Source organism: Macadamia integrifolia, chromosome 14 (genome assembly GCF_013358625.1).
Source record: "Macadamia integrifolia cultivar HAES 741 chromosome 14, SCU_Mint_v3, whole genome shotgun sequence".
Taxonomy (NCBI): domain Eukaryota; kingdom Viridiplantae; phylum Streptophyta; class Magnoliopsida; order Proteales; family Proteaceae; genus Macadamia; species Macadamia integrifolia.
This window is the reverse complement of record NC_056570.1, coordinates 10,753,186-10,769,277: the sequence shown is the minus strand read 5'-3', so window position 1 is coordinate 10,769,277 and position 16,092 is coordinate 10,753,186. Positions and strand designations below refer to the sequence as shown.

The 16,092-nt window shown below is 48.3% G+C and overlaps 1 protein-coding gene across 1 annotated transcript; it reads right to left on the bottom strand.

Annotated features, from left to right (window-relative positions):
* Positions 1 to 303: 303 nt before the first annotated feature.
* On the bottom strand, positions 304 to 5,029 carry LOC122060616 (protein PLANT CADMIUM RESISTANCE 10-like; the record flags this gene model as incomplete). The annotated part of the gene is made up of 2 exons (XM_042623746.1): positions 304 to 745; positions 4,784 to 5,029. Coding segments are annotated over 2 exons (417 nt in total), but the record flags the coding sequence as incomplete, so codon positions are not given.
* Between the last annotated feature and the right edge of the window lie 11,063 nt (positions 5,030 to 16,092).

Sequence of the window (16,092 nt, the reverse complement as noted above, 5' to 3'; positions counted from 1 at the left end):
ATCCTAATTGGACTCTCAAACTGAAACCTAAAGCAGACTTGGAACTTGACTCTGATCTCCTACCGATTCCTACGACAGTTAACACTACCGAATTGCAATAAAATTACAAAAATAACCCTACATGTGTGTAACTGGATTATTGGGTCCCTCTAATGCTGGACATCGTCATCTTGAATGTCTTAGCAAATTATTCTTGAGAAATTATGGAGAACTACGCAATATTACATCTTGTATTCATTACAAACAAAGCTTCCATTGAATCTCAGAGCCCTATCTTTCTGCTTCGCAACCTCCCCATTCAAGTTCAAAAAAACAAAATCTCGTTTATATTACTAAAATTCTATGTTTCGTTACAGAACAGATCTTTGCATTGAAAACATATTCTATAAAACCAAATTATGTCCTGACACAAAAGAATGAAATTCGGAAAACAAATACAGACACTGTGAAACCCAAAAGGCCTTGGATACAAAGAAAATATCAAAGCAAGATGCTTGCAAGAATATGATGTAGAAGGACAACCCCAAAACACTTGCCAAGAAATATTAAGGGGACTACAGTGCCTCAAACAGCATTATTCCTCGGGAGCTGATTCCATTGTCTGGACAGGTGGAGCTGTAACTACAGGAAGTTTAAGATCAGAGGGATTGGCATTGCCTGACCTCTCACGGATCTCCCTATACTCTTGGCATATGGCACACATGTGGCAGAACATATGAGTAGTTAAGTCCCCACATGGCGCTTCCTGGTTAGAATACCAAAACAAAGATGACCATCAGGAGACAAAAAGAGAGAAGCACAGGAAATATTCTTGTAGTTCTATCAAATTCAAGAACACCTATAGTAACTGGTTTAACTGATAATAATATAGTTGGTTCACAGATCCACTACACGCACCCAGAGTCAATGTAAGGATTATCGAACATCAAAAGTTTCAAAATAATTTCTTCTTGATGTAAATTTAAACACAACCAATTATCAGGCCATAAAGATTGTAGTTTGCTCCTGAGGGTAGAATCATTAGGTCTTAGTTCCTTCTATCTGAAATGGAAATATTGTCGGGGCATTTGGACACCTTTGTCCTTAGTTGAAATAGAATTTTGCTGGTGGGAAAGGGATATAAACCTTTAGCAGAAAAAAGGGATATAAACCATGTATAAACTAAGAGGGCCCATGTACAATGAAAAAAAAATTATTACCCAAACCTGGCATACAAGAACAAAACAGAGTAATAGAAATAAGTTACATGTGCTCATCTCACATAACCAAAGACACCTATAACAATCTATCAGACGTGCTGATTCCAGGCTCAGGTCTCTAGTTAAATCAAGCTACAAATAATTTCTACCCTTCATATTGAACTTGGTAGAAAGGAATTATGAAAAAAAAAAAGGTTTTGAGTTAAGACCTAGCAGTCAAAAACAAGAAAATACCATATTAGCAGTTCACATTGAATTTACAAGGAGGCTAAGAATGCTGAGCTATTCAAATCTCCTAGATATAGAACAATATACCACAACATACAATACAATTTTTTCCATTCATGGCTAATGCTAGGGCTGAAACAGGTTGGGTTGCACCAGGGTTTCTAAAACCCCAACCCAACCCTGACTCCCTGAGTCCCCTTAGCTCGGGCCCAGCCCCTGACTCAAGACCTGAAAACTTCAACCCAAGCCCAATACTTCCGGGCTCAGCCTAACCCAGGTCCACCCTGATTGACCCTGACTCAGGAAGGTTTGGTTAATTAATTACAGGAAGCAGCAGGAAAGACCCAAAACGAAGATGAAAAACCTTGAAAGCTAAGCTAACCTACTCAAATATTTTGATTTTCTTAACCTAATCAGTCATCTTCACTAGTGCTCCACACAACGGCAAAGTACCCAAGAACCGCACTAACGGCGGTGACCATTTTTCCTTCTTTGAGCACTATATTGCTAGCAAACCCTATAATATCTGCTGTTATATTCCTGCCCTCAATCACCAGCGACCTCCAAGGCTTCCCACAGAAGGTGAGCAACACCAGACAAGGTAGCAGGGACAGCCATGGCCAGCTGCCACCATGGAGAGCACACCAAACACAACACCGCAGAGCACTGAGGCATAGAGGGTGGGGTCGGCCACCCAAAAGCCAAAGACAAAGAAGAAAAGGAAGAAGAGATGATGGAGTAGTACCAGCAGAGTATGGATCGAAGGAGGTTCCATGATGAAGAGAAGAGAAGACCATATACCAACAAAAGAGACAAACTCATGCCTCCTCTTGCTCATCAGCCTCAACAACAAAGAGGGCTCGCCTTAGATCTTTCCTCTTATCCTCCTCCTCCCTCCTTCATGTCATTAGCCATTCAAAATTGGAGATTTGAACGCAAACAAACATGATCAATCAATCCAAAAGATCTAGTTTCGAGAGAAAGTAAGAAGAAGATGGGAGAAATAGGAGGGTGGAGATGGCTGAAGAGTGCAGAAGGTAGAAGAGAGATGAAGAGGTGGGGAGATCTCAGCGGTCATGGATAAAGACCAGGGGAAGAAGCAACCAGTGGCAGTCGAAGGAATAGAAGGAGTGAGAGAGTTTCCCACCTCTAAATCTTGATGGTGTGTTCATGATGCAGTTCAAAGCCCGAGCAGAAAAGGGCTGAGAATCAACTTTAGAAAAAAAAAAGTTTTTTTTACCGTTCACGAGTTAGTGTTCTAACCAATATGGCCCCCATGGCCAGCTCGCATGGAGGAGTTTAAGTTGCAAGATTTTAGGAAATCTTTGATTGATGTAGTTTCCATTTTCATATTTCCTTGTAATAATTAGGAAGATATTATCTAGCTTGTTTCTAATTTTAGTTTTTACTTTTAGAAAGTAGGAATTCTAATTTATTGGGTATCTTTGTAAAAGGGAGGGATTTGATTTGATTTGTAATTAGTTTCCAAATAGGATAATATCCAATTGTAAGGGGATTCCTTTCCTTTTCATGCAAGGAAGGACCCAAATTTGTAATCAATTTAAAGTTTATAAATAAAGGAAGAAGGCTCTATAGCCTACGATTGAATGAAAAAAAAAAAACTTTGAGCTAGAAAACTATGAGATGTAGTATTCTGAGAGACAACTTGGGTGAGATGCCCATGGTAAGAGTGAGATGCTCGACCCAACCTATCCCTCTTTCCCTTCTCTATTTTTCCTGTTTATTTTCTTCATCTTTAATTTCTGTAATTAGTTTCCTGCGACAACATCAAATCTGGATTTCTGGACAGTAAGTTTCTTAGAGATTCTATCAGCTACTGGAATATCGATCCTATTGTAGGGTTGGTTCTTACCTGGAACTCACTCCTACATTAGTTAAACATATTTATATATTATATCAAAATATATTATATAACTTAAATCAGGGTAGGGTTGGGTTGGGTTGGGTTGGGTTGGGCCGGGCCTAGGCCGAACCTGACCCAGGGTCAGTGTTTTTCAACCCTAACCCACCCTCAGGGTGAGAAATCTTAGCTCAGGCCTTGTTCGGGCTCAAGGCGGGCCCTAGTTAATGCACTCATCCCCATCATGGGTCACTATTAAGGGAATGATTGTTAAAAAGTATCAATCTTTAAGATCCGTAATGTACTTAAAGTACTTCCATGGTGAAGTCATATTTTGGTCTCCTTTGCATTGGTCTAATAGAGAACATGGAAGGATCATGTATTTCATGTATTTGGGGCTCAATTGCTTCTGCAAGTCGGACCATTTGCTTGAAGACTATTAATATAAAGGTGATTAACCTTGGACCAAAATGAAAAAGAAGCTCAATGTTACCATTGACATCCAACATATGTAAGGAGGTGATTGGAGAAAATTAAACCCATCTAGCTGAAAATGACTGTCACCTTATGATGTGGCGAGCACCCTAGGTGAACTCTAGGGAAAAAAAATTTCTGGTGCTCAAGCCATTTGCAATCACTAGAGAATTTGGAAAGAGAGGATGAGTCAAACCTTTGAGAATGAAGAAAGGGATCCCCTAGCCATGTTATATTGTTGGTGACGAAGGACAAGGACCACAAAAAACTACTTCTGACCTGGGGGTAAGGGGTTCTTGAGTTCAAGTTCAGGCTTCTTAATAGGAATAGAATTCTGAAGAACTTAAACCTACATTGCAGAGGTGTATACAGGACTGCATACAATACAAGTAACCCCCCCCCCCCCCGGGGGATGGGGTGAGATGAGGAAACTGGGCATTGTCTGAATTAGAAGGATGGGAGGATATGGTGATGGCGGAAAGACCCTGTAAATACTGGCAAAGACAGCAGGAGCTAGAGAAAGCATGATGCCCTGAGATAGTTTGGCAGCCATGATCAAAGTCTCCAGACGAAAATTGTCACCCTGAGCTAAAGTGGCAATAAGGTTACACTCGGGAGACATAGGATGCAACACTTAAAAGTGAGGAAGGGACACACAAACAGGGATGCACCAGTTTCAAAACAAAAAGGTATGGTGAACCCGTTAATGGTGACTGTCACATGAAGGGAATCTGCATGCCTACCCACACTGGACTTAGAAAAATCATCATCCGTAAACGTGATCGCAGGAGGAACCATGAGGGCAGCTATCATCTGTTCCAACCTTCTGGTGTGGTGTCCTCCTCCACATGTGCTTCTTTGAGAATCCTGTTCAACTATGCACAGGTTCTAATGGGATCAAGTGGCATTTCTCAAAGAACCGTGTATGCTTGATATTGTAGCATCTACAAAAAGCCAATGTTCTTTTTTTTTTTCAAGGGAGGGGTGAGGGGGAGGGGCTAGGTTAAGAAAAATTTTGCACCTGCAGATTATACTTTGAACGAAGTGCTCTGCGGTATCCACAAGCATAGCATGCAACAACACATCCTGGTAACCCTAAGAAAATGCCTTCAGTCAACAGGCAACAGAGAGCATTGACAAGACCGCACAAAATGAAATGTGTCATGCATGATCCGATCAAAGTCCCAGAACCCAAAAACTCTGCATTCTTTCCGAACAGGAAGCAAGGACAAATAAGACCAATGCAACCTGCATAAAGTTGAAGAATAATGATCAGTTGATGTTACTTGATGAAAAATTCCATTGGCTTACTATGCCCCGAACTTGGAAAACAATTATAAAGGACATCAAAGGGAATAAATATGCATATGTTGCATTTAAACTAATTTTTAGATAGAAGCATATAAGGCCAGGAGAAAAAAATTGAAAGCTAGATTCGAGCCTAAGCATCAACCAATCTCTAGATCATTTCTTCAACTTAATAAGACTTAATTGTGTTTAATAGGAGCATAATGGATGGAAACATTTTTATCACTAAATCCCCAGAGACTATTGTTAATTGATTCGTCAAATTTATCGATCAATGTATACTTTCCTTATCCATTAACAAACATGAAGGCATAGCGATCTAAAGTACATAATAAAAGCCATATAATGAAAGGAGAAAATAAATTTGGTCTCACTTCAAGTAAAGACCTAATCAAGGAGTCCTAAGATTTGAATATTTTGACTTCAAACCTTAATTAAAGGATAGATGCAACAAACCGTGGCTGTCCTTTCCCAGTGACCATTAAGATTAACATTACATGACACATAGATGCAGCACTGAAACATACACTAAGAGGTAGAAGAGGGTTGTCGGCCAGGCTACTTAGGGGCTACCCAGGCAGCCCACGATTTTGTCTAGATGGGGTTTTTATTTGGTTTGGTTTATTATTTGTTGGTTCAACTTAAGTGAACTAGTTGTTCTTAGAGGACAAGTAACTTTAAGTCCTTAGTTTCCTTTTTCAAGTAGTTTCTATTTCCAGCTTTTCATAACTATTATTTTAGGAGTCTAAAATTATGTAATTCCCTCCCTAATTGGTTCCGTCTTCCCTGAACCACTTTCAGCCATCAGCTTTGGCTGAAATCCATACCTGTATGAGACTTGACCCATGTCTGGTCCAATTCTGACCAGCCAATTGTGAGTTATCAAAAATCTCATTTTGTTTTTGTCTTCTAGTGGCCTGTGCTACCCTGAACTGATATTGATGGGTACCTAATGGCCTGTCTTGATTCCTATGTTCTTCCCTGATATCATCCATGTTATTTGGATAGTTTGAGGCCAATTTCAGTACCTGTTATGCCCGTTCATACCTGATTACATTCTGATCTCAGAAACTTTCACTTCTGAAATCAATAGCCCTGATTTACAGAACTGATTTCTCCCTTAGTTCTGATTGGTTTTGTATTGCTGTTCTACCTTGGTTATTGGTTGTTCATTGATTATCTATCCCGCAGTTTGAGGACTTGGTTTGACTTGCATGTTCAAAATCTCAATTATTTCGTAATTTTTTTTTTGGCCAAGACGAGATAGGCTACGAAATACACTTTGTACATTGTCTCGGTCAAAATCTCGGTATCTCGGCCGAGATATCGGTATCTTCTCGCCAAAATGTTACATTGTAAAGGCTTATACATACCTCATTTCGATGAGACAGAGTCGAAATTAGCCACATTACTCTGCCTCGTCTGTCTCGGTGAAATCTCTGTTCCATCTTGCATTTTGAACACAAAGTCACCCTATTGACCTCTAATTTGCCACATCATCACACATATTGCCTTCCAAATCACTCCTACAACAAGATCTACACATTCCAAGATTAGGAAAGGTAAAGTTCTTTCTCCAAAACCATTTTTTTTTTTAAATAGTACATAAATACATGTTGGATGGGGCAAGATTTTTTATATGTTAGACATTAGAGGCTGCTCTATAACCTCACAGAATTGAAAATTTTTTTTGGTACATAAATTAATTTTTTATTTTTCTGGTTTAAAAATGCATTTTCCATTAACACAAATTGTTACATTTTATGGTAAATATACCTGATATAGCCAAAATAACCTCTCGGTGAGGGCAATGACACGTGTTGCCTCCGAGACACGTGTCCTCCGCCTGACGAAAGTCCCAAGAAACCACTCACACTCGAGCACGCTCAATCACCGAGGCACGCCCGCAGAATCACGCGGGATCACGTCTCCTGCATGAGGGGAATATTCCCCCCCAGAAGGTTGGACGTATTTGAGTGGGACTCTAAGAGGGAAGAAGGGGGAAAAACCCTAAGGCCAAAAGACTATATAAGAAGGCACGGAAGAAGAGGGAAGGTAAGCTCTGATACCCTCACCATTACTCCTTTATTGAACTGTGCGGCCAACCCTGACTTGAACGTCGGAGGACTAACCCCGGACTAAGTTCCGGGCCTCCGTCGTCTGTGTTTGTGTAGGTTGGACTAGCGGGGTTTTTTGGCAGCAACAGATTGGCGCCGTCCGTGGGAACGACGGTAATGGTGGGGAGAACCTACAACCGAAAAAGGACGAGAGCGACGTCCAACGTAGACATGGGGGAAGAACCTTCAGGGGAGCTTCCTCCCTTGGCGGAGATTGGACGAGAAAGGGGCCATGATGACCGGGAAGTGTCCGTCAAATACCAGCGGTCGGCTGGATATTCAGTACGTGAGGACAGCGACCATCAGCCTCCCGCGGCCCAGGAGTACGTGACAAGGCAGCAGTTCGAAGACCTCCAGGACAAATATAACCGGATGGCCGAGACTATGAGGGAGGTCTCCAAAGCTGTCTCCCATAGGACCGGCGGAGCACCCTCAGGTCCCCACGTCCAGTTTGAGAGGGCTCGAGAAGAAAACCGAAGCAGTACGGGATTGACGAGGGCCGGTCGTGACCCTCGAAGACGGGCAAGGGAGAGTCCCGCGCCCCGAAGTAGGACGCGACGCGCCGCCAGAGACCCGCATGGGGACCAGCACCAAGGAGACAAACAGAGGTCCGAGGACTCGGGATTAAAGAGGATGATCTTAGACCTGAAGGACGAGATCAGAAAGGTGGCAGAAAACCAGACAGGGAACCGCGAGCCCGACCTCACCAATGATACGGCCTTAGCTGACGAGGTCATGAGGGACCCGCTCCCGGTCGGTTTTCGCCTACCTAAGTACGACACCTATGACGGGTCGGGGGACCCCGTCGATCACTTGGAAGGCTTTAAGGTCGCCATGCAATTCCATCGCGTCTCGGAAAATATTGTGTCGGGCCCTCCCATTGACGTTCAGGGGGGCGGCGAGGCTGTGGTATAACCGACTACCGACGAAGTCGATCCACAGCTTCAGCGACCTGAGCTACTTCTTCGTGAAGGGGTTCTCTAGTAGCCAGCCCCTCCAGAAGACTACGTTGAACCTAACCAACGTCAAACAGCAAGAAGGGGGATCGCTGCGGAATTACATGAAGCGATTCCAACAAGAAAAGATCACAATCAGGGGCCTAGACCCGAAGGAGGAGTTCACGGCCCTGCTAGGTGGCGTCAAGGACAAGGAATTGAAGAGGTCCCTGGCGAAGCATACGCCTAGAGATCTGACCGAGCTGAGGGCGCGATGCGATAAGTACATCCAGATGGAAGAAACCCTCCAGGCAGATGAAGAAGTCGAAAGGAAGGCGGCGAGGAAGAGGCCCTTAAGGGTTGACGATAAACCCGTCGAAGAAGGAAAAAGACGAAAGTCCGAGCGCAGTCGGGCCCCCAGTCCACCAAGGAAGTTTGAGAGGTATGCACCCCTTAACCGAAGGAGAACAGAGGTGTTAATGCAGATAAAAGATTCTCCAGATGCCAGGGCCATGAAGTGGCCAGGAAAGATGGGGCGACATCCCGAAAGACGTAATGTGGATAGATACTGCCACTTCCACAGAGACCACGGCCATGACACCGAGGACTGTTGGCATCTCAAGGGGGAGATAGAAGGAATGATCAGAAGGGGATACTTAGGCAGATTTGTAGATCGGGAAAAAGAGCGGGCTCCAGAAGGCAATGTCTGGATGGAAAATCGCCGGAGAGATGGCGGAGGTCGTTATGAGAGAAGGGGGCTCGCCCGCAGAGGAAATCAAGAACAGCGGAGGAACTGGACACCAGAGGAAGATGAACGCCGGCCCCGAGAGGAGAACAAGAGCCCAACGAGAGTTATAGCGACCATCTGTGGAGGCCCAGCCGCAGGAGAGAGTTCGGTCTTTGCCAGGAAGGCGAAGGCCTACGCGAGGAGCGTACATGTGGCAGAATGGTCGAACAAGAAGGCGAAGACGGGGACGATCATCTCCTTCTCAGACGATGATCTGGAAGGGGTACAGACCCCGCATGATGATGCCTTGGTCATCGCCATGACCATAGGAGATTGCAAAGTGAAGAGGATCTTAGTGGATAACGGCAGCTCAGCTGATATCCTGTTCCTCGAAGCTTTCCGGAAGATGGGCCTCGACGAAGGAAAATTAAAGAAGGTCGAACACCCCTTGCAGGGATTCTCTGGCGTCCCGGTGAAGGTGGAAGGGTCGATTGAGCTGCCGGTCCGGGCTGGCACCGGAGATCGCCAGGTGACGGTGATGATCAACTTCCTGGTGGTGAGCATTACATCAGCGTATAATGCCATACTAGGAAGAGTCGGGTTGAATCTGTTAAAGGCCATCGTCTCCACCCCCATCTTAAAATGAAGTTCCCTACCAAGAATGGCGTCGGGGAGTGTCGGGGCGATCAGGAGACGTCCCGAAGATGTTACGCCACTACTCTCTGGGGAAAGGAAAAGGCGGGTGAGACGCTCCCGATAGAGGATCTACGTGATGATGCCAGTTATCAACGAGGAGAGCCGGCCGAAGATTTGGTGCAAGTTGAAGCTGAAGAAGGAGATCACACCCGGCAATTCCAGATTGGGGCTACCATGCCAAGGTCGCAGCAAGAAAGACTCATCTCATTCTTACGGAGCAACGCTGACGTATTCGCCTGGTCGGCATCGAACATGCCCGGGATCGACCGAGAGGTAATAGAACATCACCTGAATGTTAGCCCCATGAAGAAGCCGGTGCAGCAGAGGAAAAGGACGTTCGCCCCAGAAAGACAGAAGAAGATAGACGAGGAAGTAGAAAAGTTACTGAAGGCCCGGTTCATCCGAGAGATCCAGTACCCGGAGTGGATATCTAACGTGGTGATGGTCCCGAAGGCAAACGGGAAGTGGAGGATCTGCATCGACTTCACCGACCTGAATAAGGCCTGCCCCAAGGACGCATACCCCCTGCCAAAGATAGACCTGCTCATCGACGCCACAGCGGGATACGAGGCGCTGAGTTTCATGGATGCATACTCGGGGTACAACCAAATCAAAATGGCCGAGGCTGATGTCCCGAAAACATCCTTCATAACTGAAGGAGGGTTGTACTGCTATGAGGTCATGCCTTTCGGACTAAAGAACGCGGGGGCCACCTATCAAAGGTTGGTGAATAAAGTTTTCAAAGGACTGATCGGCAAGACCATGGAAGTGTACGTGGATGACATGCTCGTGAAAAGCCTGAAGGCGGAAAGACACATCCAAGACTTGGAAGAGGCGTTCCAAGTGCTACGACGGTACGGCATGAAGCTGAACCCAGCAAAATGTGCCTTCGGAGTAGCCTCGGGGAAGTTCCTTGGCTTCATCGTTTCAGAAAGAGGAATCGAAGCCAACCCAGTCAAAATACAAGCCATTCGGGACATGAGGTCACCCCAGAACGTAAAGCAAGTCCAGGAGCTGACGGGTCGGGTAGCTGCCCTAGGAAGATTTATGTCCCGGTCTGCTGATAGATGCCTTCCTTTCTTCAAGGCGCTGAAAGGGGCTAAAAGGTTCGAGTGGACGGAGGAGTGCGAAAGATCTTTCGAGCAATTGAAGGAGTACTTGGCCGCACCCCCACTGCTGACAAAGCCGAACACCGGAGATGTCTTACAGCTGTACCTTGCTGTATCGGCAGTTGCTGTAAGCGCCGTACTGACGAAAGAGGAAGGAAAGCAACAACGGCCAATATACTACGTCAGCCGAACCCTTCTAGATGCCGATACAAGATACCGAAAGGCGGAGAAAGTGGCGTACGCCCTCGTGACGGCGGCAAGAAAGCTGAGGCCATATTTTCAGTCACATACAGTATGCGTACTCACCGACCAGCCTCTGAAGAAAATACTGCAGCGACCAGATATGTCCGGTCGTCTGGTAAATTGGGCCATAGAGCTGGGAGAGTTCGACATCCAGTACAAGCCGAGAACCGCAATTAAAGCACAGGCCCTCGCAGACTTCATAACGGAGACGACGATCCCCGATGACCCGCAGGAATCTGCCGAGGAACGAGCAGAGGAGGCTCTGACGCTGTATGTGGATGGGGCTTCCAATAGCGATGGAAGTGGCGCTGGAATTGTGTTGGTAAGCCCCGAAGGCTTCAAAGTAGAATGCGCCCTACGGTTCGACTTCGACGCCTCCAACAACGAAGCGGAGTACGAAGCGATAATAGCCGGAATTAATCTGGCCCGGGCTTTGATGGTGAAGGAGCTAGTAGTGAATAGCGACCCCAACTCGTGGTGCGGCAAGTGAATGGCGAATACGAGGCCAAAGAGCAGAGGATGGCCGAATACTTGAACACGGTGCGAGAAAGGTCAGCGGCTTTCAAGGAATTTGAGGTAAAGCAGGTGTCACGAGAAGAGAATGCTAGCGCAGACGCACTATCACAGCTGGCCACTTCCGACTTCGCGGAACTTGGACGAGCGGTGTATTTCGAAGTACTACCACAGCCAAGCATCGAGAAACCCCACGAGGTGTTACCCGTAGGTGAAAACGGCCGAAGCTGGATGGACGCTATAATAGAATACCTCAAGGAGGGGAAGCTCCCAGAGAACAGGGACGAAGCAAGAAAAATAAGAATAAGGTCAGCGCGCTTCTTCCTGAAAGACGACACTCTATACAAGATAGGGTTTACCTCACCATACCTCAAGTGCCTGGATTCTTCCGACGGCGAGTATACACTCCGGGAGGTGCATGAGGGGATATGTGGCCAACACCTTGGGGCCCGGGCCCTGGCGCACAAAGTACTAAGGCAGGGCCTGTACTGGCCGACAATGAGAAAGGACGCAGAATCGCTGGTCAGGAAATGCGTCAAGTGCGAGATGTTCGCCCCCGTGCCTAGGCTACATTCTACCGAGCTATCGTCCCTATCTAGCCCAGTACTGTTCGCCATGTGGGGGATGGACATCTTAGGCCCGTTCCCCTTGGCCACGAGGCAAAGGAAGTTTGTCGTGGTGGCAGTCGACTACTTCACGAAATGGGCGGAAGCCGAAGCCCTAGCAACGATAACAGAAAAGAGCATAAGGGACTTCTTCCAAAGGGCGGTGGTATACAGATTCGGAATCCCCCAGGTCGTGGTTAAGGACAATGGAACTCAGTTTGCCAATCCAACCTTCAACGCGCTCTGTGAAGCCCTCGGCATCAACCACAGGAAAACCTCCGTCGGGTATCCCTCGACCAATGGGCAAACAGAAGTAACCAACCGTACGTTACTCCAAGGGATAAAAAAGAGGCTAGATGATGCCAAAGGACTATGGGCAGACGAGTTGCACCACATTCTCTGGGCTTACCGCACCACTGAGAGGTTAGCTACAGGAGAAACACCCTTCATGTTAACATACGGCACTGAAGCTGTACTCCCAGTGGAGATAAGGGCTATTACCCATCGGATTCGGTACTACAACGAAGACGAAAACGACGGAGGACTCCGGGCAAATTTGGACCTCTTGGCAGAAACCAAAGAAGCTTCACAGGAAAGGATCGCCGCCTACCAGCGGAGGGTCGCTAGGCACTACAACACCAAAGTCCGGAAGAACGAATTTAGGCAGGGCGACCTTGTCCTCAGAAGGGCGGAAGTGTCGGACCCAAGGCATCAAGGGAAGCTAGACCCAAGCTGGGAAGGTCCCTACAGAGTCTCGAGGGTAATACGACCAGGGTCCTATCACCTAGAGACTACGGGGGGAGTAAGGGTACCCCGATCGTGGAACTCCGATAATCTAAGAAAATTCCACCAGTAGTAAAGTGGCGGGCACGCACTCGTCATTTGTAAATTTTTCCTCGTCTGTCGTTCTTTGCAATTATTGTCCTTTTGAACCTTTTTAAGTTGTAATTCATCTTGAAATCCGCGAGATTTTATGATAATACGAGAGTTGGTTTACGGCAACTGAGAATTCCCCTACCTCTAACCCTGAGGAACGGATGACTGAAGATCCACACCTTGGTGGAAGCTCAAACAATGCAAGGTTGACCCGGCCGAATCACCCCTTCGGCTCGGAGTTCGGCCATAGCCGAACAGACCTGACCGAAGGGCAAGCATCCTACAGACCCTTCGGCTGGAACCAAGGATACACTTGGTGATTCTGACTATCGGGCTTGAGTCGAAAGCAAAGTACATCACTCGGTGATCATGGCTATTGAAGGGTCGACCTTCGGTGAACCCTTCGGATGGAGCCGAAGGCAAAACACTTGGATTGCTTGGTGATTGGCTATTGAAGGGTCGACCTTCGGTGGACCCTTCGGCTGGAACCGAGGATACACTTGGTGATTCTGACTATCGGACGGTCGACTTTCGGTTAACCTTTCGGCCTGAGTCAAAAGCAAAGTACATCACTCGGTGATCCTGGCTATTGAAGGGTCGACCTTCGGTGAACCCTTCGGCTGGAGCCGAAGGAAAAACACTTGATTGCTTGGTGGACTATCGAATGATCCACCTTCGGCCAATCCATGCGTCTAGCAAACCCTTCGGCTCAAGCCGAGAGGGAAAACACTTGTAAAATATTGCTAGTGATAACAGGGTCGACCTTCGTCTGACTTACTAAGAGGTCGACCCTCGGCCAAGTCTCGGGGCCATGCGCCTAAGAAGGTCAACTAGGGTTTCGGCCCACTGCAACTACTTACTAATCAAAGATCATTAAATAGACAGAAGTTGGAAAAAGAACGATTGCATTGATAAAGCCCGAAGGCAAGGATTACATACGAAGCCCGAAGGCAAAGATTACATTTAAGGCCCGAAGGCTAGTTACATGACAGGAAGGGGGTAGTCTGCGCCGAGAGCCGAGGCGACCTCAAGGAGCGTCCGTCGGGTTCGCGGCCTCGTCTTCGGCGGGGAGTGCCTCCTGGTCCGAACCTCCACGACCAGGGGTCGGAGGGACTTCCCTATGCAGCTGGACCTCGCCTTCCTCGCTGCAGCCTCCACCGTCGGCGTCTGCAACCTCGGTGCCCGAAGGGACCACCTCCACATCGTCGTCCTCGAAGATGAGGCCGCTGTCTGCAAAGGAAACCCCGGGGTAGCGCCCGAGGACCCAATCTCGGACCTCGGTAGCGCCCATCGTGTACCCCGGGGCGATGGCGTTCTTGATCTCCTCCCTGAAGGCCTCGGAGGAACGGTACTTCTCGACTCCTCGGGCCTCGGCCTCCTGAATGCGGGCCCTCACTTGTGACTTCAACTCCGAGAGCTTCCGATCACACTCTCGGCGCTCGAGGGCTAGGTCCCTCTCCAGGTGCTCCACCTTCTCGAGGAGGGTGGTGCGCTCGTTGTCTAGGGAGACCTTCTCCCTCTCGCTGGCTTCAAGCTCCCGAGACATGGCCTCGGCTCGAGCCGCCAGCTGACCCATCTGGTTCTGAGCCTGCACAAAACACCGAAGGTCAGAATGAAAAAAATATATGTATAATACAAGTAAAAAAGAGGCAGGAGGACCGAAGGGGAAGGAGGACCGAAGCTTACCCCCGCCATGTAGATGCACGCGGAGGTGATCAGTGCCGCCGTCCCTTGCTTCTGGGCTTCGGTGGCATCCCGGGGAAGACTCCCCTTCATCACCAACTCTCTGGCAACCCGTACGACGGCCAGAGTGTCGTCTTCTTTCACCGACCATTTTGGGACGAACCCCACCTCAGCCCTCGTCGACGAGACCTTCGGGCCTCGGGAGGCAGCGGCGGACGAAGGGTCTTGAGCAGGTCCGTCCCTAGGAGCAGCGAGTGCTTGGACAACCTCGGCAGTCGGCCCCTCCACCCTGGGCCTCTTCTTCGGGGTCTCGGAAGACGGTCCCGTCTTTTCCTTCCTCTTGGACTTCGGCTGTTGGGGGGCGTCACGTGCCTTGGCTTCCTTTATCTTTGCCTGCCTTGCAGCGGCGGCGGCCTTAGCCTCGGCTCTGGTAACTTGCACTGCAAGAAGAAGCAAGAAATATTAGTACGAAGGACCGACACTCGAAGGAAGCAGACGGAGGCTAGCCTAAGTCACCCGGGCTAAGCCCGAACTTGAAGAGGATGGCGTCGGACTTGAGGCAGTCGGCCTCGACTGGAGAGCAGCCTTCCTGCCGCCTCGCCATTGCCAATGACTCCGCGTCTGCCCCGAATAGGGCAGGGGCGGAGTTCACATCCCTAAGGTCCGGGATGCCCCAGACCGTGCCGAAGGGCACCCCCTCGGTCGACTTCACAAAAAAGTACTTTTCCTTCCATTCGTGGATGGAAGTCGGGTAACCCTTCAGGAGCCGAAGGTCCTTTCGGGGGCAAAAATAGTACCAGCCCGTAAGTCCCTTGCAGGCCTGAAGGAGAAAACAGCTGATAAAGAGTTGAAGGGAGAGGGGCCTCTTGTGCCGAACGAAGAAGATGACGAAGCTTAACGCTTGTCGCCACCCGTTCGGCGTTAGCTGGGTCGGGCTTACCCCATAGTGCCGAAACACTTTGGTAAAGAAGGGGTGGAGGGGCAACCGAAGGCCTGCCTTGAAGGCCTCCTTGTACAGGCACAGCTCCTCGGGGTTCCGATAGCTGGCTCGGTCAGAAGGTCTGGGCAGACGGAGCTCAAAAGCATCCGAAACACCGAAGGAGGCCCTCAGCTCCTCCAGTTCTGGTTCGTCCATCGTGGAGACGATCCTGAGGGCCTCAACTTCCAGGGGCTCCTGGGTCTGGGTCTGGGCTCGGGCGTTGAGCACCCTCTCCCTGAACTCCTCACCGTTGGAGCCACCCTTGGACCCCGACGGTGAGGCCGCGGACGATGAGTCGCGGGAGGAGGGAGAGTCGGTGGAATCCGAGGACATCCCTCGGACTTCCCCGGGACTCCTATACCTACGTCTTGGTCTTGACCTCTCGCGGGACGATGGGCTGTAGCCCGACGAGGAAGACATCACTTACTTGTTGCTAAGCTAAGGAAGAAGAGGACGAAGGCTAGAAGGGGATCCGAGGCCGAAGGTGTGCTCTCCGAAGGGAAAAAAGAAAGGTTGCCCCACAAATGGCCCCCCACATT